Below are 26,452 nucleotides of genomic sequence, written 5' to 3'. Positions count from 1 at the left end.
GACAGAGAGTGGAGAGCACCAGTTCCAACTGTCACAGGACGGGAGAGTGGAGAGCACCAGTTCCAACTGTCACAGGATGGGAGAGTGGAGAGCACCAGTTCCAACTGTCACGGGACAGAGAGTGGAGAGCACCAGTTCTAACTGTCACAGGACGGGAGAGTGGAGAGCACCAGTTCCAACTGTCACAGGACGGAAGAGTGGAGAGCACCAGTTCCAACTGTCACGGGACGGGAGAGTGGAGAGCACCAGTTCCAACTGTCACAGGACGGGAGAGTGGAGAGCACCAGTTCTAACTGTCGCAGGACAGAGAGTGGAGAGCACCAGTTCTAACTGTCACAGGACAGAGAGTGGAGAGCACCAGTTCCAACTGTCACAGGACAGAGAGTGGAGAGCACCAGTTCCAATTGTCACAGGATGGGAGAGTGGAGAGCACCAGTTCAAACTGTCACAGGACAGGAGAGTGGAGAGCACCAGTTCCAACTGTCACAGGAGAGAGAGTGGAGAGCACCAGCTCCAACTGTCACAGGACGGGAGAGTGGAGAGCACCAGCTCCAACTGTCACAGGAGAGAGAGTGGAGAGCACCAGTTCCAACTGTCACAGGAGAGAGAGTGGAGAGCACCAGCTCCAACTGTCACAGGACGGGAGAGTGGAGAGCACCAGTTCCAACTGTCACGGGACAGAGAGTGGAGAGCACCAGTTCTAACTGTCACAGGACAGAGAGTGGAGAGCACCAGTTCAAACTGTCACAGGAGAGAGAGTGGAGAGCACCAGTTCCAACTGTCACAGGAGAGAGAGTGGAGAGCACCAGTTCCAACTGTCACAGGAGAGAGAGTGGAGAGCACCAGTTCCAACTGTCACAGGAGAGAGAGTGGAGAGCACCAGTTCCAACTGTCACAGGAGAGAGAGTGGAGAGCACCAGTTCCAACTGTCACAGGAGAGAGAGTGGAGAGCACCAGTTCCAACTGTCACAGGAGAGAGAGTGGAGAGCACCAGTTCCAACTGTCACAGGAGAGAGAGTGGAGAGCACCAGTTCCAACTGTCACAGGAGAGAGAGTGGAGAGCACCAGTTCCAACTGTCACAGGACGGGAGAGTGGAGAGCACCAGTTCCAACTGTCACAGGACGGGAGAGTGGAGAGCACCAGTTCCAACTGTCACAGGACAGGAGAGTGGAGAGCACCAGCTCCAACTGTCACAGGACGGGAGAGTGGAGAGCACCAGTTCCAACTGTCACGGGACAGAGAGTGGAGAGCACCAGTTCTAACTGTCACAGGACGGGAGAGTGGAGAGCACCAGTTCCAACTGTCACAGGACAGGAGAGTGGAGAGCACCAGTTCCAACTGTCACAGGACGGGAGAGTGGAGAGCACCAGCTCCAACTGTCACAGGACGGGAGAGTGGAGAGCACCAGTTCCAACTGTCACGGGACAGAGAGTGGAGAGCACCAGTTCCAACTGTCACAGGACGGGAGAGTGGAGAGCACCAGTTCCAACTGTCACAGGACGGGAGAGTGGAGAGCACCAGTTCCAACTGTCACAGGACAGGAGAGTGGAGAGCACCAGCTCCAACTGTCACAGGATGGGAGAGTGGAGAGCACCAGTTCCAACTGTCACGGGACAGAGAGTGGAGAGCACCAGTTCCAACTGTCACAGGACGGGAGAGTGGAGAGCACCAGTTCCAACTGTCACAGGACAGAGAGTGGAGAGCACCAGCTCCAACTGTCACAGGACAGAGAGTGGAGAGCACCAGTTCTAACTGTCACAGGACAGAGAGTGGAGAGCACCAGTTCCAACTGTCACAGGACAGAGAGTGGAGAGCACCAGTTCCAACTGTCACAGGATGGGAGAGTGGAGAGCACCAGTTCCAACTGTCACAGGAGAGAGAGTGGAGAGCACCAGTTCTAACTGTCACAGGACAGAGAGTGGAGAGCACCAGTTCCAACTGTCACAGGAGAGAGAGTGGAGAGCACCAGTTCCAACTGTCACAGGACAGAGAATGGAGAGCACCAGTTCCAACTGTCACAGGAGAGAGAGTGGAGAGCACCAGTTCCAACTGTCACAGGACAGAGAATGGAGAGCACCAGTTCCAACTGTCACAGGACAGGAGAGTGGAGAGCACCAGTTCCAACTGTCACAGGACAGAGAGTGGAGAGCACCAGTTCCAACTGTCACAGGAGAGAGAGTGGAGAGCACCAGTTCCAACTGTCACAGGACAGAGAATGGAGAGCACCAGTTCCAACTGTCACAGGACAGGAGAGTGGAGAGCACCAGTTCCAACTGTCACAGGACAGAGAATGGAGAGCACCAGTTCCAACTGTCACAGGACGGGAGAGTGGAGAGCACCAGTTCCAACTGTCGCAGGACAGAGGCACATGTCAGATGCACCGCTCTCACGCAGGATGAGCGCATCATGGATACTGCCCGGAAATTTAGCATTCACTGCCATAATAATTTGCTGGTGGTCAATAACGAGTTGCACATTCAGGGAGTGGAATCCCTTTCGATTCCGAAAAACCTCTACATCCTGAAAAGGTGCCCAAGTGGCGATGTCTATTGCTTCGCGCACCTTGGGGAAGTTAGCAATTCGGTAGAATCCTAGAGCCCTCTCATTCTGTGCCTCCCTGGTCATCGGGAAGCTGATAAAGTCCATCCTGCGTGCGTAAAGGGCTTCAGTGACCTGTCGAATGCAGCAATGTGTGGCATGCTGAGATATACCGCAAATGTCGCCAGCTGAGGCCTGAAAGGAACCCGATGCGTAGAACAAAAGTGCCGCGGTGACCTTGACAGACAGTGCGGTCCTGATGGTGCTGGCAGGTTGCACATCTCCCCTGATGAGCTGGCATATCTCACTGATAACTTCTTTGTGGGAGGGCAGTCTCCTAAGGCACGTGTTATCGGACAAGTTCAGGTAAGACCGCTTCTCCCTGTAAGTGCGTGGGATGTAAGGTCTCGTCCTCCTCAGCAGTCTGGCATGTCTTAGACCTGGCACATAATGCTGTTGAATATATCTTCTGCCATTTCTATGCAGCATGTGTGTGGTCATCAAGACAGGCTGAGAAATGAAAGGCCCCATTCCAATAATTATCAGTATTATACCTATTGTTCACGAACAATAATTTTTCCCACTAAGACACCTAAACTAAATTCCAATAGTCCACAGTATGATGAGATGTTTGTTCAGATGTTCAAATCACCTTAAAAGAACTCCACAGTACCCCAAAACTCCCTAAAAGTTGAAGCAGCCTTTTAAATGAAACGACCTGCGATTTACAAAATGGCGTCCATACCACTGTGATTAGTTCAGGTGAGAGCAACTTATGCACAGCGGTTTTTCCGGCGATAATTATTTTCGGCAATATGTGTGCGAGGTGCCGAAAGTAACGCTCGCCGATATTTTGGGCATTAGTTTCGCCATTCTGATCTTTACGCCAAAAAAAAAGTGGGCGGGATTATTATTTCTCGCCGTTAAGTACATGCCGAAAGTTATGCTGGGCAATAAGTGATCGATACAAGGGCGTTAGTTTCCATTTTGTGCCTAAATGGGCGAAATCTGGGCGTTATACCTCATCTCAGCGTTAAAATGGACATTAAGTGGGTGGTATCAATGCAAAAAAAGTGGAAAGTCTAGCCCCATGTCTTTACTTATTCTGATTTCTTTAAGTTCATCATTCTCTCTAGACATTTGCCATTTGCTTCCCCATTATTTCTGGAATGTTCTTTTGTCTTCGACCTTGAAGACAGATACAATGTATTTGTTTCATGCCTCTGCCATTTCTTTATTGCCCATTCTATTTTTCTATTTTCTCTTGTCTTTATCTCTAATGGGCCCAGTCTTACTTTGACTAATTTCCTATTTACATACCTATAGAAACATTTACAATCTGTTATTTTGTCTTTGTCTAATTTACTCTCATATTCTTCTTTCTCTTTCCTTATCAATTTCTTGGTCCTCCTTTGCTGAATTCTAAAATCCTCCCAATCCTCAGGCTTACTATTGTTGGCAACATTATAATCCTCTTTCTTTGATCTAAAACTATCTTTAACTTCTCTTGTTGGACCACAACCTGACACCCAGGCGACAGTGCTACCACTGAGCCACGAATGACACCTAGTGCATTGTGTGCATAAAACCAAGACATCCAGAGCTGCAACACCATAGACTACCATTTAAATATAGTTACATTTGTTGGCTGGGCGAATCTAAGGATAAATGCATTCAATAGGGTAGAGACGGAGAAACAATTTCTTGTGGTGTGGGAATCCAGAACAAGGGAGCACAATCTTAAAATTAGAGCTTGGGCATTCAAAAGGAAATCAGGATATACTTTTTCACACAAAGGGCAGTGGAAATGTGGATTTATCTCACAAAACTGGGTCAATTGAAATTTTCAAGATTTAAATCAACAGATTTTATTAGGTAAGGGTATCAAGTGATTTGTATCAAAGGCGGGTAAATAGAGTTAAGGTACAGATCAGCCTGGATCTAATTGAATGGTGGAACAGGCTTTGAAGGTCTACTCTGTCCCTATGTTCTTAGATTTTACCATAAAACCAAAGTCTTTTCTGCCAGAGAATCAATCCTCTTGAAATTCCAAAAGCAGTTTGGCCTTTCTGCCAGCCTTCAACCCTCTAAACGCAAGGAAATACAAGCCATGTTTATGCAATATAAAGACATGCTGAAAACCATTCGGGACCTTATCGTTTATCCCGGAAGAACATGCAATAAATAAGCTGCTAAAAGGCAGCTTCTAAAAAATAAATGTTTTCCTCACAGGAAATTTCTGGAACATATGCTGAATGCTTTTTGAGATTGAAGTTGTTCCTGCTGTCAATACATTAACTGACTTTGAGCATTACTGTCATTGCAAAGTTTGCAAATAAAGTGGAGAGTAGGATTGGTATGATGATGTGTTTGAATTGATTTAAAGAATGACATTGAGATACCAAATTTGGAATTAATCACAGTGTGCTATTATGATTTATGAGGCAGACAATTGTGGGTGAGATCCGGCTATGTTTTGTAATGTTGAATGTGATTTTCAGTTTCTTTCAGTGGTGGAGGTCCATTTGTGACTGTGCAATAACCAGGGAGAGCACCACCCACACTGTCCGCATTAGACCGATCAACATTCACGGGGAAATATGAGGAATGACATTAATGATCAATAGAGTATAAAGGATCCCAGACTGGAGGCAGTCAGTCAGGTCCACCTGAGAGCACAAAATATAGGCCTGGAAATCCAAAATTTCTACGGACCCGGGAAGACATCGGAAGAGCCGGTTTTCAGCGCACAGTGCGCATGCGCTGAAAATCGACTTTTCCAATCTGTCAAGCTGGAGCTTGACAGATCATCCGCAGATCGGGTGCGAGGACATTTGCTTGGGCAAGATTGAGAGATTTACGCATATCTTGCCCAGCAAATGTCCTCAAAATTCTTGCGCCTGAAAAAGCAGGCGCATAGCCTTTTACAGGCGCAAATGTTTGAAAACATACATAAGCATAATAAAATAAAATTAAATAAACACATTTTATTGTTTAAAAACTCTGCCCACTAAGGTAAGTTTATTTTTAACCCGAATTACAAAACTTTAAAAAAAAAAATCAGAAAAATAGTTTTTTCTAAGGCATTTATTAACTTTAATTATGTGAGGTCTGTTTTTTATTTTTTATTAGTGTGTATTTGTTTTTTTTCCCATTAATAGCAATGAGAACTCGTAGATATGGAGTTCTCATTGCTATTAGTGGGAAGGCTGTGGAATTCATACCTGATTGGCTGAGCAGTCACACGTGACTGCATCTTCTGCGTGGGAACCCTGCGCAGGAAGAGAAGGCATCCAGAATCCAGGGCACCTCCGAGACCACCAGGTAGATTCGTAAAATTTCTCCAGTCGGAGGCAATTGCCCGCAGGAAGCCTCCGATAATTTCAGGGCCATTGTAAACTATGTTTTTGTGCATTTCAGTTTTTTGTTAATGACTGCACTGTGCAATGGTTTTTATCGCCAGTACATCAACATAAACCTTTTTGACAGAGGTCAAAAGTGAAACATAAGCCAGAAATTACCGTTGGTGATAATAGCAATTCAAATGACTTTCCTCTGTCCACTGCTTTAACGGAGGATAGTAACCCAATTATTTTAAACAGTTAGGCCTAGAAATTGGGCCGCATAGTGCACATTTTTCAGATGCTATATGGCCTATTAAGGCCCCAAAATGGCTGGCAGGAAGCATGCGCACACTTCCGACTGGATGTGCGCCACCTGCCATATTGGTAGAGGAGGTGGTGCTTGCATCAGCATAGCATACTATCAGTATCTAAAATCAAAAATAATTTATCCAGGGTCAGTATGGATTCATGGTGGGCTCCTGGCAGGATTCCTAACAGGTAGATCTGGAAATGTCACTACAGCACTAGAAGTACAACAGGTACTTCACAATATTATGCAGTTACACCAGGTCAACATGTATGTGGGTGTTTTCAGAGCACAGATGATGTGTACATTATCCATGGCACCTTCAGAAAGTACATGCCTCCCTAATCAAGGCTCTGGGATGTTGGAGCACAAAAAGGCCTTTCATTTGTCTTTTGCAGCTGATCTGTCCTCTCAAGTTTGAGGTACCTCCAATTAGATCTTGTGGATGTTCAGGTGATGGGTTTTCCCTGCATCTCCTCCCTGGATGGATGCTATTCAGTGGCTGCAGTAGTCTCCTCATTGCCGATTGATTTCTGATTCTCTGGTGCCACATCATTACCCTAAAAATGTTTATGGCCTCTGCAATGAATGGAATTAAGCTGAAAGAGGATGACAACGCATGGAAACAAAAGAACAATTTGCAAAATATTACTTATGACAGCACATTACAATGTTGGGGATATTGGCCTGGTTGACGACGCTGATGTTGGTGCGTCTGTCCTCCCAGGGGATTTGCAGGATCTTGCGGAAACATCGTTGGTGGTATTTCTCCAGCGACTTGAGGTGTTTACTGTACATGGTCCATGTCTCTGAGCCATAGAGGAGGACGGGTATTACTACAGCCCTGTAGACCTCGAGTTTGGTGGCAGATTTGTGGGCCTGGTCTTTGAACACTCTTTTCCTCAGGCAGCCGAAGGCTGTACTGGCGCACTGGAGGAGGTGTTGAGTCCCGTCGTCAATGTCTGCTCTTGATGATAAGAGGCTCCTGAGGTATGGGAAATGGTCCACGTTGTCCAGGGCCACGCCATGGATCTTGATGACTGGGGGGCAGTGCTGTGCAGCGGGGACAGGTTGGTGGAGGACCTTTGTCTTACGGATGCCTTTCTGGTACCATTCCATCTGGCAGTAAGCATTCACCCAGAAATTCAACGGCAAACAGATAAGTCCAAATATTAGTCAGATATACACTAATATGTTTGCAGACATGAAATAGAATCCAATTGAAAGCAAGTCCAATTCAAAATACGCAACTTAAATTCTCTGACCAGCCCTGATTAGAATCTGGTATAACAATATTTTTCACCATACTTATTTATGAGTCAGCCATTTTCTCAGAAATATAGACAATGAAAAACCAGACCCTCAACTCTTGTTGAAAAGCTGATTCATAAAATACAAGGCAAACAAGATTCACACTAAGAAATATAAAATATTTATTGATCTGCATCATGAATGTACAGATTTGATGAGGATCTCCAGGAAAAGAGATCTGGGAATGGAGATTAATGAGGATGATTAGGATTCGATGTGGCCATCTATTGACAAGCTGTTTCCCTGTATTAAAATGAAAGAGATGCGATTTAAATTCTTACATAAATCCTTCTTTACTCCACTGGGAAGTGGTAGAGAAAATGTGGAGCAATACATTTCCACATTCATGTATTCTGTGAATTCAGCAACTTTGGTAATATATCGTAAAAATCATAAAAAATCTATAAAAGGCCCGACATCGAGGAGGCAGCGGGACTTCAAGTGGGGAGTTCGTGAGGCGGCCTATAAATGGCCCAACAGCGAGGAGCCCGACCGCTGCAGCTGCAGGGGCAGAAGGAGAAGAAAGAAATCGAAAGGTGACGTCACAGGCAAGGGGTAAGTGATTGGCTGGTGATTGGTGAGTAATTTTTTTTTCCTTTATCAGTAGGAAACCTTTGTCATTGTTGTTGCCAATTAAGTTAATTTAAGGGTTAAGTCATGACAGGAGAGCTCGGACAAGTGTTATGCTCCTCCTGTACTATGTGGGAAGTCAGGGACGTGTCCCTGATGACTAAATGTGCGGGAAGTGTATCCTGCTGCAGCTCCTGACAGACCGCGCTGCGGCACTGGAGCTGCGGGTGGATACACTCTGGAGCATCCACGATGCTGAGAATGTTGTGAATAGCACGTTTAGTGAGTTTGCCACACCGCAGGGAAAGGTTACACAGGCAGATAGCAAATGGGTGACCAACAGGAAGAGCAATGGAAGGAAGGTAGAGCAGGGGTCCCCTGTGGTCATCCCCCTGCAAAACAGATGCACTGCTTTGGGTAATGTTGAGGGGGATGACTCATCAGGGGAGAGCAGCAGCAGCCAAGTTCATGGCACCGTGGGTGGCTCTGCTGCACAAGAGGGCAGGAAAAAGAGTGGGAGAGCTATAGTGGTAGGGGATTCTATTGCAAGGGGAATAGATAGGCATTTCTGTGGCCGCAATCAAGACTCCAGGATGGTATGTTGCCTCCCTAGTGCAAGGGTCAAGGATGTCTCGGAGCGGCTGCAGGGCATTTTGAAGGGGGAGGGGGAACAGCCAGTTGTTGTGGCGCATATAGGTACCAACGATATAGGTAAAAAAAGGGATGAAGTCCTACAAGTAGAATTTAGGGAGTTAGGAGTTAAATTAAAAAGTAGGACCTCAAAGGTAGTAATCTCAGGAGTGCTACCAGTGCCACGTGCTAGTCAAGTAGGAATCACAGGATAGCTCAGATGAATACATTGCTTGAGAAGTGGTGCAGGAGGGAGAGATTCAAATTCCTGGGACATTGGAACCGGTACAAACCGGACTGTCTGCACCTGGGCAGGACCAGAACCAATGTCCTGGGGGAGTGTTTGCTAGCGCTGTTGGGGAGGGGTTAAACTAATACGGCAGGGGGATGGGAACCTTTGCAGGGAGACAGAGAGAAGTAAAATGGGGGCCAGAAGCAAAAGATAGAAAGAAGAAAGGTAAAAGTGGAGGGCAGAAAAACCCAAGGCAAAAATCAAAAAGGTCCATATTACAGCAAAACTCTAAAAGGGCAAAGTGTGTTAAAAAGACATGCCTGAAGACTCTGTGCCTCAAAGAGAGGAGTATTCGTAATAAGGTGGACAAATTAACTGCACAGACAGCAATTAATGAACATGATATAATTGGCATCATGAAGACATGGCTCCAGGGTGACCAAGGCTGGGAACTCAACATTCAGCGGTATTCAGCATTCAGGAACGATAGACAGAAACGAAAAGGAAGTGGGGTAGCATTGCTGGTTAAAGAGGAAATTAACGCAATAGTAAGGAAGGACATTAGCTTGGATGATGTGGAATCTGTATGGGTGGAGCTGCGGAATACCAAGGGGCAGAAATCGCTGGTGGGAGTTGTGTACAGACCACCAAACAGTAGTAGTGAGGTTGGGGTCAGCATCAAACAAGAAATTAGGGAGGCGTGCAATAAAGGTACAGCAGTTATCATGGGCGACTTTAATCTACATATAGATTGGGCTAACCAAACTGGTAGCAATACAATGGAGGAGGATTTGCTGGAATGTATTAGGGATAGTTTTCTAGACCAATATGTCGAGGAACCAACTAGAGGGCTGGCCATCCTAGATTGAGTGATGTGTAATGAGAAAGGACTAATTAGCAATCTTGTTGTGCGAGACCCCAGAGTGACCATAATATGGTAGAATTCTTTATTAAGATGGAGAGTGACACAGTTAATTCAGAGCCTAGGGTCCTGAACTTAAGGAAAGGCAACTTCGATGGTATAAGAAGTGAATTGGCTAGAATAGACTGGCAAATTATACTTAAAGGGTTGACGGTGGATAGGCAATGGCAAACATTTAAGGATCACATGGATGAGCTTCAACAATTGTACATCCCTGTTTGGAGTAAAAATAAAACGGGGAAGGTGGCTCAACCGTGGCTAACAAGGGAAATTAAGGATAGTGTTAAATCCAAGGAAGAGGTGTATAAATTTGCCAGAAAAAGCAGCAAACCTGAGGACTGGGAACAATTTAGAATTCAGCAGAGCAGGACAAAGTGTTTAATTAAGAGGGGGAAAAAAAAAAAGAGTATGAGAGAAAGCTTGCCAGGAACATAAAAACTGACTGCAAAAGCTTCTATAGATATGTGAGGAGAAAAAGATTAGTGAAGACAAACGTAGGTCCCTTGCAGTCAGATTCAGGTGAATTTATAATGGGGAATAAAGGAATGGCAGATCAGTTGAACAAATACTTTGGCTCTGTCTTCACGAAGGAAGACACAAATAGCCTTCCGGAAGTACTCGGGGACCGAGGTTCTAGTGAGAAGGAGGAACTGAAGGATATCCTTATTAGGCGGGAAATTGTGTTGGGGAAATTGATGGGATTGAAAGTCGATAAATCCCCAGGGCCTGATCGTCTGCATCCCAGAGTACTTAAGGAAGTGGCCCCAGAAATAGTGGATGCATTGGTGATCATTTTCCAACAGTCTATCGACTCCGGATCAGTTCCTATGGACTGGAAGGTAGCTAATGTAACACCACTTTTAAAAAAGGAGGGAGAGAGAAAACAGGTAATTATAGACTGGTTAGCCTGACATCAGTAGTGGGGAAAATGTTGGAATCAATTATTAAAGATAAAATAGCAGCATATTTGGAAAGCAGTGACAGGATCGGCTCAAGTCAGCATGGATTTATAAAAGGGAAATCATGCTTGACAAATCCTCTGGAATTTTTTTCAGGATGTAACTAGTAGAGTGGACAAGGGAGAACCAGTGGATGTGGTGTATTTGGACTTTCAAAAGACTTTTGACAAGGTTCCATATAAGAGATTGGTGTGCAAAATTAAAGCACATGGTTTTGGGGGTAATGTACTGACATGGAAAGAGAACTGGTTGGCAGACAGGAAGCAGAGAGTCGGGATAAACGGGTCCTTTTCAGAATGGCAGGCAGTGACTAGTGGGGTGCCGCAGGGCTCAGTCCTGGGACCCCAGCTATATACAATATACATTTATGATTTAGATGAAGGAATTGAGTGTAATATCTCCAAGTTTGCAGATGACACTAAACTGGGTGGCGGTGTGAGTTGTGAGGAGGACGCTAAGAGGCTGCAGGGTGACTCGGACAGGTTAGGGGAGTGGGCAAATGCATGGCAGATGCAGTATAATGTGGATAAATGTGAGGTTATCCACTTTGGGGCAAAAACATAAAGGCGGAATATTATCTGAATGGCGGCAGATTCGGAAAAGGAGGTGCAACGAGACCTGGGTGTCATAATACATCAGTCATTGAAGGTTGGCATGCAGGTATAGCAGGCGGTGAAGAAGGCAAATGGTATGTTGGCTTTCATAGCTAGGGGATTTGAGTATCGGAGCAGGGGGGTCTTACTGTATAGGGCCTTGGTGAGGCCTTACCTCGAATATTATGTTCAGTTTTGGTCTCCTAATCTGAGGAAGGACGTTCTTGCTATTGAGGGAGTGCAGCAAAGGTTCACCAGACTGATTCCCAGGATGGCTGGACTGACATATGAGGAGAGACTGGATCGACTGGGCCTGTATTCACTGGAGTTTAGAAGGATGAGAGGGGATTTCATAGAAACATATAAAATTCTGACAGGACTGGACAGGTTAGATGCAGGAAGAATGTTTCCGATGTTGGGGAAGTCCAGAACCAGAGGACACAGTCTTAGGATAAGGGGTAGGCCATTTAGGACTGAGATAAGGAGAAACTTCTTCACTCAGAGTTGTTAACCTGTGGAATTCTCTACCGCAGAGAGTTGTTGATGCCAGTTCATTGGATATATTCAAGAGGGAGTTAGATATGGCCCTTACGGCTAAAGGGATCAAGGGGTATGGAGAGAAAGCAGGAAAGGGGTACTGAGGTGAAGGATCAGCCATGATCTTATTGAATGGTGGTACAGGCTCGAAGGGCTGAATGGCCTACTCCTGCACCTAATTTCTATGTTTCTATGAAGAATACCACTTAGTTCAGGATCGCTCCAGAGCTTGTCTTCGGCATACTGGGCTATCTGTGGATGTCCCTTAAGGCGAGAGACATTGCAGTTGGACATGTTGCTTTTTGCAATCTACTGTATGCCTCCTCATAATATTTTTATCTCTCTCAATGGTAGGTTTGAGCATGTGTATTCTTGGCTTTTAACAACACTACAATTCTCCCTTCCCTGTTAACTAAGATAGGGTTACATTGAGGCTAACTAATAGCAAAATGTGTTTAAATAATTAACAAGTCACTTGAAATAAGTTGTGTCTACATGAATAAATGAAAATACAAGAGAATACTAAATAATGGCAGAAGGGGGAATCTCTGAGATCGAGCAGCTTTGACATAAAATGTTAAGAACATTGAGCATTTGGGGAGAAAGGGAGTCAGGTGTGCAGCAAGTAAAACCTCAGATGCACAGGGCAAATGTCAGGGACAAAGAAGTGACAAGCGGGAGGATGAATCTGATGCACAAAATGAGGGATCTGAACAGCATGGAGTTGGGTGTGGCACGCTGGTAACCTCAGGTGCACAGGGCTGCTGATAGGCAAGGAAAAGGCTTTAGTAGAGGAGTGGATAAAAGGGAGATCTCAGAACCACAGATTTAATGTGAAACCCCAGAGGCTGGGTGTGGTGGTGTGGGGCCGGGGGGGAGGTGACGTCAGAGCAGGCAAGAGAGTGAAAATCTTTGTTCTTTTTGAATGCAGAAAAATGGCATAAGAACACAAGAAAGTCTGGTAAGAGAAAAGACCATTCAGCACACCAAATCCACTCCGTCTACAGAGTGTATACAATTTTGCCTGCTGTGGATTATATGCACCAATTTAATTTCCTGTGAGCAAGTGCTACATGTATATTCCTTGATTCGAAATAGTAATCAGGCATATTCATTCATCATGACACATATTCTATGAACCCTTCCTTGCTGCCCTTCACAGTTCTTTCTGGCCTCAGTAGCCTAATCTATTATTACCGCTATAAATCTCCAATGTCATTCCCAACCAGATATTTGTCCTGCTCTTTTTTGTTGCAGTTAAGTAATACTATCTCATATATTTTCACAGGTTATTTGTTCTGCATTAATCTGCTGGGAGTCTCCTTCCAGGCTTGTTAATTTCAAATAAGTGCCATCTAATTCTGTACTCACATGCAAAGTCAAATAGCCTGCTTATATCAATCTACATAGAATTATATAGAAATTTACGGCACAGGAGGCCATTCAGCCCGTCGTATCTGCACCCAGCCGACAAAGAGCTATCCAGCTTAATCCCACTTTACAGCTCTTGGTCCGTAGCCTTGTAGGTTTGGCACTTCAAGTGCACATGCAAGTATTTTTTTAAATGTGATGAGGATTTCTGCCTCTACCACCCTTGCCGACAGCGAGTTACAGACTCTCACCACCCACTGGGTGAAAAAATGTCTCAACTCCCCTCTAATCCTTCTACCAAATACTTTAAATCTATGCTCCCTGGTTATTGACTTCTGTGCTATGGGAAATAGATGCTTCCTATCCACTCTCTCTAGGCCCCTCATAATTTTATACACCTCAGTTGAGTCTCCCCTCAGCTTCCTCTGATCCAAAGAAAACAACCCCAGCCTATCTAATCTTTCCTCATTGTTAAAATTCTCCAGTCCTGGCAACATCCTCGTAAATCTCATCTGTATGCTCTTTAATGCCATCACATTTTTCTGGTAATTAGCAATGGTCTAACTAGTGTTTTATACAGTTCAAGCATAACCCCACTGCTCTTATATTCTATGCCTAGGCTAATAAAGGAAAGTATCCCGTATGCCTTCTTAACTACTTGCCCTGCTACCTTCAGGAATCTGTGGACATGCAGTCCAAGGTCGCTCTGTTCCTCTGCACTTCTCAATTCCCTACCATTTATTGTGTATCCCCCTTCCTTGTTAGCCCTTCCCAAATGCATTACTAAACACTTCTCCGGATTGAATTCCATTTGCCACTTTTCTGTCCACCTGACCAGTCCATTGATATCTTCCTGCATGCAGTCTGCAGCTTTCTTCTTCACTAACAACCACACGGCCAATTTTTGTATCAAATGCAAACTTCTTAATCATGCCCCCTACATTGATATATATCACAAAAAGCAAGGGACTTTGGGCCCAAATTTCCCCATGAGTTGCACTGTTTTTTTTGGTGTAACTTGATTTTTCTGGTATATCTTTTTAGTTGCAAATATGGCCATTTAATTTGCGCCAGTGTAAGTGAGTTAGTTAAGTTTTTTGTTAGGTCAGTCTTTTTTTTCAAAAGGGGTGTTCCCAGCCACTTACACCATTTATGCCAATTTGGCCAGAAAAAAAGTTGTACTAAACTAACTTAGAGCTGCGTATGTGTCCACTTTTGTCCGCACAGAAAGACCTTACTTACAGTTAAGGAATCGGTGCAAGTAACTACATTTAAAGCACACCAAGCACCAAACAAAGCACAACAAGTAATAAGCAATTAATTAACAAATAAAATAGAAGGAATTTTGCACCTAAAGCACCAAGACCAAAGTAATAAGCAATCAATAAATAACAAATAAAAAAACAGAAGGAACCCTGCACCTAAAGCACCAAAATCAATCAGTAAATAACAAATAAAAAACAGAACTCCTACCTTAGGGAACGCAGTGTGCCGCCGAAGAGGGAGCCCATTTGGCCAGGGCTATGGACGGCGTGTTTCGGCCCCTCCCACACAGCCTGCAGCGCGCGTTTGCAGAAACAGCCTGCCAGGAGCTACTGCACATGCGCGCAGACTCTTTCGCGAATGTGCAGAGGTCCCAACAGTGTTTTCAGTGCCGGGATCTAGCTCCACGCCCCTCTCTTTGTTCTGCATCTCGTCAGCTCCAGACGGCCTGAGATTTTTTTCGACGCTGCTTCTGATCTAAAATGTCGGCAGGGGGCTCAGAGGTGCGGTGAAAAAAACGGAGGGCCAAATTTGGGCCCGTAGTACTGAGCCTGCAGAACCCCACTGGAAACAGCCCTCCAGTCACAAAAACACTCGGCGACCATTACCCTTTGCTTCCTGCCACTGAGCCAATTTTGGATCCAACTTGCCACTTTCCCTTGGATCCCATGGGCTTTTACTTTCCTGACTAGTCTGCCATGTGGGACTTTGTCAAAAGCCTTGCTAAAATCCATGTAGACTACATCAAACGTGCTACACTCTTTGACCCTCCATGTTACCTCCTCCAAAAATTCAGTTAAGTTAGTCAGATTCGACCTTAACAAATTGATTAATCCATGCCATTCTAAATGACGAGTAATACTGTCCTTCAGAATTTTTTCCAATAATTTGCCCACCACCATAGGTTAGGCTGACTGGCCTGTAATTACTCGGTCTATCTCTTTCTCCCTTTTAACATAAGCATGTGCAGCATGTCTACACACAATCTTCTATCCTCCAACAAAAATAAGTTCAGTTCTCTTTAGGTCTCTAATTCACGTAATCAATCTTTTCCCTAAACCTTTCCTAATTCTATTTTGTTGGTGGAGTACCCAAAATTACAGTATTCTAATTGCAATATCAATAATGATTCTATAAAGATAGAACCATTTCTTTCAATTATTCTTGATTTATACCACCTTGATGGCTCTTCCAAATAGTTCCCACCAAGTTATATTAATGAGTAAACAAGTATTAATATAAGTGCGTAAAAGAAAGACTTGCATTTATACAGCGTCTTTCATGACCACTGGACATCTCAAAGCGCTTTACAGCCAATTAAGTATTTTGGAGTGTAGTCACTGTTGTAATGTGGGAAATGCGGCAGCCAATTTGCGCACAGCAAGCTCCCACAGCCAGCAATGTGATAATGACCAGAAAATCTGTTTTTTTTTTGTTATGTTGATTGAGAGATAAATATTGGCCAGGACACCGTGGATAACTCCCCTGCTCTTCTTCAAAATAGTGCCATGGGATCTTTTACATCCATTTGAGAGAGCAGACACGGCCTCGTTTTATCGTCTCATCCAAAAGACAGCACCTCTGACAGTGCAGCAATCCCTCAGCACTGCACTGGAGTGTCATCCTAGATTTATATGCTCAAGTCCCTGGAGTGGGAGTTGAACCCACAACCTTCAGACTCAGAAGCAAATGTGCTACCCACTGAGCCACAACTGACATTACATCAAACCCTCATCCATGTTACCTCCTCAAAAAATTCAATCAAATTATTCAGATTCCCTTAACAAGTCTATGCTGGCTGTCCTTGATGAATCCATGCCTTTCTAAATGACGATTAATACTACCCTTTAGAAGAGTATCTTGTACGTTTATGATCCCAGATTGTGTTGTGAAGGTTAACTACTTCTATTTATATTTTTATTCATAAGATTTCCCTTGAATGTGATTGAGTTGAGGCAATTTCTCTGAGAAATTCCATGATACTATTCTTGTTCTTCCTCTCATTAATATTTTCTAATTGAAATAGAGCTCCACCTAGTGGATTACTGCACCACAAAGTGGACTACTGTGGTAATGCAACTGCTGATGTAAATACAATAAAAGGGTCATGTGACAAGTCACATGATGTAATGGAGCCATCTTATGTGTGTGTGCTTTAGTGATGTCATAAGAATATATCACATTGAACGGTGAAGATAGACTAATCGGATTCCCTAGCTCAAATTTTTGTTGGTGGATTATCCAGCCAAACTGAGCGACTTTGAGGGGTTCTTTGTTTTGCAGCGCATCTAAAAATCCAAGGTAAATTACTAGCACATTTGGCTGACCTAAAGAGTCCAGATGGCCATGCCAATGGGAATAATAGAGTGCTTGGGTGAGTACATTGTAGCTTTAAAAATGCTATCCATTCACTGTAATTTCGGAAAATTTCAGGACCGAGCACTGCATGACCGCTTTGTTTGTGGGATGGAAAATGAAGCAATAAGAAAGTTGTTGACAACCCCTAACTTGACTTTTGATTTAGTTTGCCAGACAGCTATGATGATGGACATGGCTGACGAATACTCCCGAGAATTTCACATCATTTCCAGACATCAGCCAACCGAGGTGAATCGTCTGCAGGTTAAAAGTAAAAGGCAGTTGGGCCCCAAGGCTTCAGCAACTGGCCAAGATAACAGCACATTGAAGTCGGCTATCGGTGCCTGGGAGAACACATTGCTCAAAGTTGTCCATATGTGGCGGCAGAGTGTTCCTTCTACAAGAAAACAGGACATCTTGCGAAGGCGTGCCGACTGAAGAGTATACCGATATTCAATACTAGAAGTAGCAATTGCCAGAGAGTACTTAGCATTGAAGAGAAGTAACAGGAGGAGGTGGTTCTGGAGATACACAACAAGGGTATCTCACAACGATTCGCGATGTATCATCAACCAAGTAGACCCTGCAGGAACCATGATTTCCATGGAAATTAACACTGGTGCATCCATGAGCGTAGCACTGGAATCGCTATATCTTGGCAAGTTTGAGTGATTTTCCGATGGAGAAATCGAAGATATAGCTGCGAGGCTACTCAAGAGAGCAAATCTCTGTGGTAGGACGTATCGCCGTACCGGTGAAATAAAAGGATCGGTTTCAGAGTTTGTATCTTTTAGTAGTGGCAGGAGACAAGCCTGCCTTAATAAGTAGAAATTGGTTGGGATCACTAAAGCTAGATTGGAATGAGATTTTTCATGTTGAAACGAGATTTGCATCGAAGGATGGTGTCATCAAACAGTATCCAAAGGTGTTCCGCGAAACAGGCAGTCCAATCCAAGGCTTCAAGACGAGTGTCAGGGTACAGAATGGCACAAGACCAGTTTACTGCAAGCCAATTCTCGTACTATATGCACTCAAGGAGAAAGTTGAGCAAGAACTCAAAAAACCAGAGACTGAGAATATCATCTCAAAAGGTACCTAAGTCTGATGGTAAGGTAAGGTTGTGTGGTGATTATAAAGTAACCATAAACCAGATTCTAGAGGGTAATCTACCCAATACATTGCCAAATGTAGATTTGTTCGCAACACTGACAGATGGTCAGATCTTCTCAAAATTAGATCTCTCAAATGCCTACTTACAACTTGATGAGGAGCCCAAGTCATGTTTGACTATACTCATCTAGGCCTATACCAGTTTAATAGGCTACTAATTGGAGTGTCTTTCGCCCGCCATATTCCAAGGGATGATGAACCAGATTTTGCAAGGCCTTGAATAGGTAGTATGTTATTTAGATGACATACTCATTTCAGCACCAAACAGGCAAATCCATAATAACGTGTTGAATGAAATGCTCAAACGGCTAGAGAAGCAGAGTACGAGTTCGTTCAAAACTCAGTGCAATACTTTAGGGCACAGAGTAGGCAAAGATGGTTTACATCCAACCAAAGGGAAGCTGGATGGAATCAGAAATGCACCCACTCCCAAAAATGTCACTGAACTTCGATCATTTTTGGGTCTTTTGAACTATTATGGGAAGTTCCTACCAAATTTGGCTACAGTGTTACATCCACTGAATAAGCTGTTGAAAAAAACAAGTCCATTGGAAGTGGTCAGAAGAATGCGATGCAGCATTCAAAGAGTGTAAAAGCCAGTTGGTAAAGAGTACCATGTTAGTTCACTATGATGTATCTAAGGAGATCAAGCTAGCATGTGACGCCTCTCCATATGGAGTTGGGGCAGTGATTTCTCATGTACCAGTTTGTGGGGAGGGGAGACCACGTGAGCGTAATTATGCGCAAATCGAAAGAGAAGCTTTGGCATTGATTTTTGGGGTCAAGATGTTCCACAAATACTTGTATGGTATTACGTTTCCACAAATACTTCAATGACCATAAGCCCCTGACAGCAATTCTCCATCCACAGTCCTCAGTTCCAACCTTAGCTGCAGCCCGAATGCAGAGATGGGCTTTGATTTTATCAGCATAAAACTGATAACCAAACTGGAAGCAATACGGTGGAGGAGGATTTCCTGGAGTGCATAAGGGATGGTTTTTTAGACCAATATGTCGAGGAACCAACTAGGGGGGAGGCCATCTTAGACTGGGTGTTATGTAATGAGAGAGGAAGAATTAGCAATCTTGTTGTGCGAGGCCCCTTGGGGAAGAGTGACCATAATATGGTGGAATTCTGCATTAGGATGGAGAATGAAACAGTTAATTCAGAGACCATGGTCCAGAACTTAAAGAAGGGTAACTTTGAAGGTATGAGGCGTGAATTGGCTGGGATGGATTGGCGAATGATACTTAAGGGGTTGACTGTGGATGGGCAATGGCAGACATTTAGAGACCGCATGGATGAACTACAACAATTGTACATTCCTGTCTGGCATAAAAATAAAAAAGGGAAGGTGGCTCAACCGTGGCTATCAAGGGAAATCAGGGATAGCATTAAAGTCAAGGAAGTGGCCTACAAATTGGCCAGAAATAGCAGCGAACCTGGGGACTGGGAGAAATTTAGAACTCAGCAGAGGAGGACAAAGGGTTTGATTAGGGCAGGGAAAATGGAGTATGAGAAGAAGCTTGCAGGGAACATTAAGACGGATTGCAAAACTTTCTATAGATATGTAAAGAGAAAAAGGTTAGTAAAGACAAACGTAGGTCCCCTGCAGTCAGAATCAGGGGAAGTCATAATGGGGAACAAAGAAATGGCGGACCAATTGAACAAGTACTTTGGTTCGGTATTCATGAAGGAGGACACAAACAACCTTCCGGTTATAAAAGGGGTCGGGGGGTCTAGTAAGGAGGAGGAACTGAGGGAAATCCTTATTAGCCGGGAAATTGTGTTGGGGAAATTGATGGGATTGAAGGCCGATAAATCCCCAGGGCCTGATGGACTGCATCCCAGAGTACTTAAGGAGGTGGCCTTGGAAATAGTGGATGCATTGACAGTCATTTTCCAACATTCCATTGACTCTGGATCAGTTCCTATAGAGTGGAGGGTAGCCAATATAACCCCACTTTTTAAAAAAGGAGGGAAGAGAGAAAACAGGGAATTATAGACCAGTCAGCCTGACATCGGTAGTGGGTAAAATGATGGAATCAATTATTAAGGATGTCATAGCAGTGCATTTGGAAAGAGATGACATGATAGATCCAAGTCAGCATGGATTTGTGAAAGGGAAATCATGCTTGACAAATCTTCTGGAATTTTTTGAGGATGTTTCCAGTAGAGTGGACAAGGGAGAACCAGTTGATGTGGTATATTTGGACTTTCAGAAGGTGTTCGACAAGGTCCCACACAAGAGATTGATGTGCAAAGTTAGAGCACATGGGATTGGGGGTAGTGTGCTGACATGGATTGAGAACTGGTTGTCAGACAGGAAGCAAAGAGTAGGAGTAAATGGGTACTTTTCAGAATGGCAGGCAGTGACTAGTGAGGTACCGCAAGGTTCTGTGCTGGGGCCCCAGCTGTTTACACTGTACATTAATGATTTAGATGAGGGGATTAAATGTAGTATCTCCAAATTTGCGGATGACACTAAGTTGGGTGGCAGTGTGAGCTGCGAGGAGGATGCTGTGAGGCTGCAGAGCGACTTGGATAGGTTAGGTGAGTGGGCAAATGCATGGCATATGAAGTATAATGTGGATAAATGTGAGGTTATCCACTTTGGTGGTAAAAACAGAGAGACAGACTATTATCTGAATGGTGACAGATTAGGAAAAGGGGAGGTGCAAAGAGACCTGGGTGTCATGGTACATCAGTCATTGAAGGTTGGCATGCAGGTGCAGCAGGCGGTTAAGAAAGCAAATGGCATGTTGGCCTTCATAGCAAGGGGATTTGAGTACAGGGGCAGGGAGGTGTTACTACAGTTGTACAGGGCCTTGGTGAGGCCACACCTGGAGTATTGTGTACAGTTTTGGTCTCCGAACCTGAGGAAGGACATTCTTGCTATTGAGGGAGTGCAGCGAAGGTTCACCAGACTGATTCCCGGGATGGCGGGACTGACCTATCAAGAAAGACTGGATCAACTGGGCTTGTATTCACTGGAGTTCAGAAGAATGAGAGGGGACCTCATAGAAACATTTAAAATTCTGACGGGGTTAGACAGGTTAGATGCAGGAAGAATGTTCCCAATGTTGGGGAAGTCCAGAACCAGAGGTCACAGTCTAAGGATAAGGGCTAAGCCATTTAGGACCGAGATGCGGAGGAACTTCTTCACCCAGAGAGTGGTGAACCTGTGGAATTCTCTACCACAGAAAGTTGTTGAGGCCAATTCACTAAATATATTCAAAAAGGTCCTTACTACTAGGGGGATCAAGGGGTATGGCGAGAAAGCAGGAATGGGGTACTGAAGTTGAATGTTCAGCCATGAACTCATTGAATGGCGGTGCAGGCTAGAAGGGCCGAATGGCCTACTCCTGCACCTATTTTCTATGTTTCTATGTTTCTATATATACGCTGGAGTGGAGCTAATCTACAGAACAAATGGGAAACTGTTCAACCTCCGTCGCCTCCAGTCAAGATCCAAGGTCATCCCATCCTCTGTCATTGAATTACAATACGCAGACGACTCTTGAGAATGTGCACACTCGGAAGTCAAACTCCAAACCATTGTCAACACCTTCACCGAAGCGTACGAGAGTATGGACATTACACTAAACATCTGTAACACAAAGGTTCTCTACCAACCTTCCCCTACCACACAGTACTGCCCCCCGATTATCAAGATCCATGACGAGACCTTGGACAATGTGGACCATTTTCCATACCTCAGGAGTCTACTGCCAACAATGGCAGACGTCGATGTCGAAGTCCAACACCGCCTTCAGTGCGCCAATGCAGCCTTCGGTTGCCTGAGGAAGAGGGTGTTTCAAGACCAGAACCTCAAACCCCACACTAAGCTCATGGTCTACAGAGCAGTCGTGAAACCCACCCTCCTATATGCTTCAGAGACATGGACTATGTACCGCAAGCACCTCAAAGCATTGGAGAAGTACCACCAACGCTGCCTCGGCAAGATCCTACAAATTCATTGGCAGGATAGGTGCACCGTCACTGTCCTCGCTCAGGCCAACATCCCCAGCATCGAAGCATTGACCATGCTCTATCAGCTCTGATGGATGGGCCACATCGTCTGCATGCCCGATAACAGCAATGTGGGAGTACCTTCACCAGAAGGACTGCAGCGGTCAAGAAGGTGGCTCACCACCAACTTCTCAAAGGCAATTAGGGATGGATAATAAATGCTGGCCTTGTCAGCGAAGCCCACATCCTGGAAATAATAAAAAAAACATGTACACTGACAACACCTAGCTCTACCTCACTACTACCTCTCTTTCCCCCTCCACTATCGCTGATTTGTCACACTGCTTATCCGACATCCAGTTCTGGATGAGTAGAAATGTCCCCCAACTAAATAACGGGAAGACTGAAACCATTGTCTTTGATTCCCGCCACAAACTCCATTCCCTAGCTACTGATTCCATCTCTCTCCCTGGCAACTGTCTGAGGCTGAATCACACCATTCGCAACTAATTTTCCGTCATTTTTTTTTTGGGTGCGTGACCCCTTTACCGGACTGCGCAGCTCATTCAAGTTTCCGTGCATGCACGGTTTTTCCATTTAAAAGCCAATGAGCCGGCTGCGCATGGCTCATCCATGCCTTTGTAATTCTAGACTTGACTATTCCAATGATCACCTGGCCGGCGTCCAATGTTCTAAACTTCACAAACTTGAGCTCATCCAAAACACACCCGTATCCGAATTCACACCAAGTTCTGTTCATCCATCACCCCTGTGCTCGCTGACCGACATTGCTCCTGGTCCAACAATGCCTCAATTTTATAATTCTCGTCCTTGTTTTCAAATCTCTTATATGCCTCACCCCATGCTATTTCTGTAACCTCATCCAAGCCTTACAACCCTCCAGATCTCTGCGCTCCTCCAATTCTGGCCTCTGGCCCCGATGCCTCTCCATTGGTGACCGTGCCTTCGGCTGCCTAGGCCCTAAGCTCTGGAATTTCCTCCCTAAACCTCTCTGCCTCCCTACCTCTCTCTTCTCCTTTAAAATGCTCCTTAAAACTTATCTCTTTGTTGTCCTAATATCTCCTTATGTGGCTCCGAGTCAAATTTTGTTAGATAACACTCCTGTGAATCGCCTTGGGACGTTTTTCTACTAATTGTCCACGCTCAATCCCCGCCCCCCTCCCTCAACACCCCTTTCAACACTTACCTGAGGCAGTTTAATTCGATTCATGCTGTTGGGTAAGCTACCTCTGGTAGTATGAAAGGGGCCGGCAGTTTGCCTCTATTATTAAAAAGAGGCCAGAGGTCCAATTTCAGGTGAGCCACTGGGTCATTATTTTGGGCCCAAAAGCAGGTCTAAACCAATTTCTACCGAAATGTCCGCTAACAGAGAGTACTGTACAACCACTTAAAGAGAAAACAGAGTAAACTTTCTTCAGCCCTGTTCCCAAATAGAACTCCAAAACAGGTACCACACAAATGAGAAATGAGTGCAAATCTACTTTCTTGATTCTTTACCTGAAAAGTACTGTAACCAAACTTCCTCTGACTGTTCTGGTATCTGAACCTGACTATGTCTTAAGATAGAAAAAAGACTTGCATTTATATAGCGCCTTTCACGACCACCGGACGTCTCAAAGTGTTTTACAATCAATTAAGTTCTTTTGGAGTGTAGTCACTGTTGTAATGTCGGAAACGCAGCAGCCAATTTGCGCACTAGCAAGCTCCCACAATCAGCAATGTGATAATGACGAGATAATCTGTTTTTTGTTATGCTGATTGAGGGATAAATATTGGCCAGGACACCAGGGATAACTCCGCTGCTCTTCTTTGAAATAGTGCCATGGGATCTTTTACGTCCACTTGCAAGAGCAGACTGGGGCTCGGTTTAACGTCTCATCCGAAAGACGGCACCTCTGACAGTGCAACGTTCCCTCAGCACTACACTGGAGTGTCATCCTTAAGAGCATGTGGCAATGTAAATTCCATGCTTAGATACCAGATAGCTCTGCACACAGCTGGCTACAGATCAGGGGTAAAATTATTCCATGACAACCTGGCATTACTGCTACCTGAACTGCTCAGGAAGTAGCAGCGCATTTGGGCTTAAAATGGCAGGCTGGCAAAGTCAAGTCTTCGGTCTACTGAATAAAAAAAAGTTTTGATGCTTCAGAATATAGTTGAAAGCTGCTAGTTTCATACACTTAGTGATGGAGATTGTATTCTGTATCATGTCTCCATTACAACATGGGTTAGTTGGATGAGTATGAGAGCAAACAACCTTGAAGTCTCCTTTGCAGCTACTGAAGAAATCTATCTGCCCTCTTCTAAGACAGTAACTACTGTTTCTCACAGAGCAAAAATCGTCCCTCTCCTGGACCATATTATATATTCATGATAACTCAAATAAAAAGGGAAGCCTCACAGTCAATCAAGCACCCTCCTCCTATTGCCACATTCATACTTGTTTTTCCTGTTCTTCCACCTACTGCTCATCACAACAGTGCTGTCCTTTTACCAACTCCCTCCCAGTCAGAATGCAGGGGTGACCAGACTCCTGGTTGGGATGTTGCTGTCACCCCAACTACAGCATATAATAAAATGGATTTCAACATTTAAAGAAAAATACTGTTTCATACCATCTGAAAGCCAGAAAAAGCTATATTACTTTAATTGGGTTTTCAGTGCCCCTTTAAAGTTATTGCTCCCTTTTAGGGCCAAAAAGTGCCAGACTTCCGTTTCCCATCCTTATTACACTCGAGTTACCAACCCTTCAGGATTGATCTGAAGTCTCCAGGAATTGAAGATTAATCTGCAGAACACTCCTATGAGCAATCCTGGAAAAAATTTATGGGGACATTAAAGAAGTTCTGAGTTTTTAAAATTTTCTTTGAACACTTTTATTTATTAGCTAATAAAATATTGCAGATGGTGGTAAAAAACTGTTTGATTGACAGTCAAGAATCATCCAATCTGGTAATGAAGGGTCTGTTCGCTTCTCAATTGGCGTGCGAAGGAGGGGCATTGCAAAGATGAACGTGTCAGCCAACTAATTGTGGGGGCAGAGCGGTTTGAGGTCATGTGATCAAATCTCCTGGAATTGGTCCAATCAGAGTTGGCAACCCTATACTGCACTCAATAGTGTACCCATACACTCAGCATATGCCTCCATTATTTAAATAAGGCGCAAGAGGAAGTTCAGTGCACTTTATGTGTATTGCAGCGGGACAACACCAGTTGATGAAAATTGGCACTAGCTAAAGGCATAATCATTACACCCTGAAATAAAGTAGGGAATGTATACACCTTACAGTGCAGTAAAGCATAATTTATTCCAGAAATAAACATATAATATACTTAGCTGCATAAAGTGTACAGTGAAACAGAAGTACACACCATATAGCGAGATATGTGCATTATATGATGACACCCCAATCAACAAAATTAACTATTCCTTTGATACTTCCTGTACATAATCAACTGTTTTGTTGTAAGAATTCACTGTATTCAGAAGCAGCCTCAAATTAATCTGATGTCATCTGGCTAAATCTTTTCTACTTACGGTGAACTTTGCTTGTTGCAGCTCCAATAATCATCTTTGTTACAGTCACGACCACTATCAGGCATTTATTTGCAGTACGGATGAGACAAAAGCAAAGACAAACAAAATTATGTTAGTTTGTAGATTACAAATACGTAAATAATTTTCTACAAATATTTTATATGCTTATCTATGCAAAGTCAGTATCCAAATAATTCAAATCTAAATTATGTTGTACATCAATACACAAACTCCTAAAGACATATTTAAATAATTGTAGTGATCAACGGTCATCGAACTGAAACATTAACTTTGTTTCCCTCTCCACAGATGCTGTCTGATCTGCTGTGTATCCAGCATTTTCTGTTTTTATTTTAGTTTTCCAGCATCCGCAGTAGTTTGCTTTTATTTAAATAACACGACAGTTTCACGTGTTTAAAAGCTGTGTAGTATCTAGACAGTCTCTGCTGTATTATTTCTGAAGAAACTTGGCAAATCACTGGTCCTGAGGTACTGTGAGGAATTCCTATTTACGGTAACAATTAAATATATTTAAAACTTCACTAAGTGTGACTAAAGCTCAGCCTTGGAACAGCATGCCTTATTGTCCTCACATGGATATCTATTTCTCAAACTGTCTTATCATTCATCATAGGCAGTCCCTCGGAATCGAGGAAGACTTGCTTCCACTCCCAAAGTTAATTCCTTTGGTGGCTGAACAGTCCAATGCGAGAGCGACAGGCCTTGTCACAGGTGGGACAGACATTCGTCGGGGGAAGGGGAGGGGTGGGACTGATTTTCCGCACGCTCCTTCCACTACCTGCGCCTGATC

At 44.2% G+C, this 26,452-nt stretch overlaps 1 protein-coding gene across 50 annotated transcripts in view; it reads right to left on the bottom strand.

The window, feature by feature from the left end:
- The window catches only part of LOC139232545 (heat shock protein DDB_G0288861-like), a 990,854-nt gene that overhangs the window by 859,380 nt on the left and 105,022 nt on the right, over positions 1 to 26,452 (bottom strand). For all 50 annotated transcript variants that reach the window (XM_070862910.1, XM_070862948.1, XM_070862943.1 and 47 more), the window contains exon 6: positions 25,642 to 25,695. In XM_070862910.1, the coding sequence (XP_070719011.1) occupies positions 25,642 to 25,695 (54 nt within the window). The remainder of the gene's footprint in view (positions 1 to 25,641; positions 25,696 to 26,452) is intronic.

Source organism: Pristiophorus japonicus, chromosome 20 (genome assembly GCF_044704955.1).
Source record: "Pristiophorus japonicus isolate sPriJap1 chromosome 20, sPriJap1.hap1, whole genome shotgun sequence".
NCBI lineage: Eukaryota > Metazoa > Chordata > Chondrichthyes > Pristiophoridae > Pristiophorus > Pristiophorus japonicus.
The sequence above is the reverse complement of the archived record's forward strand: the minus strand, read 5'-3'. Positions and strand labels throughout refer to the sequence as shown.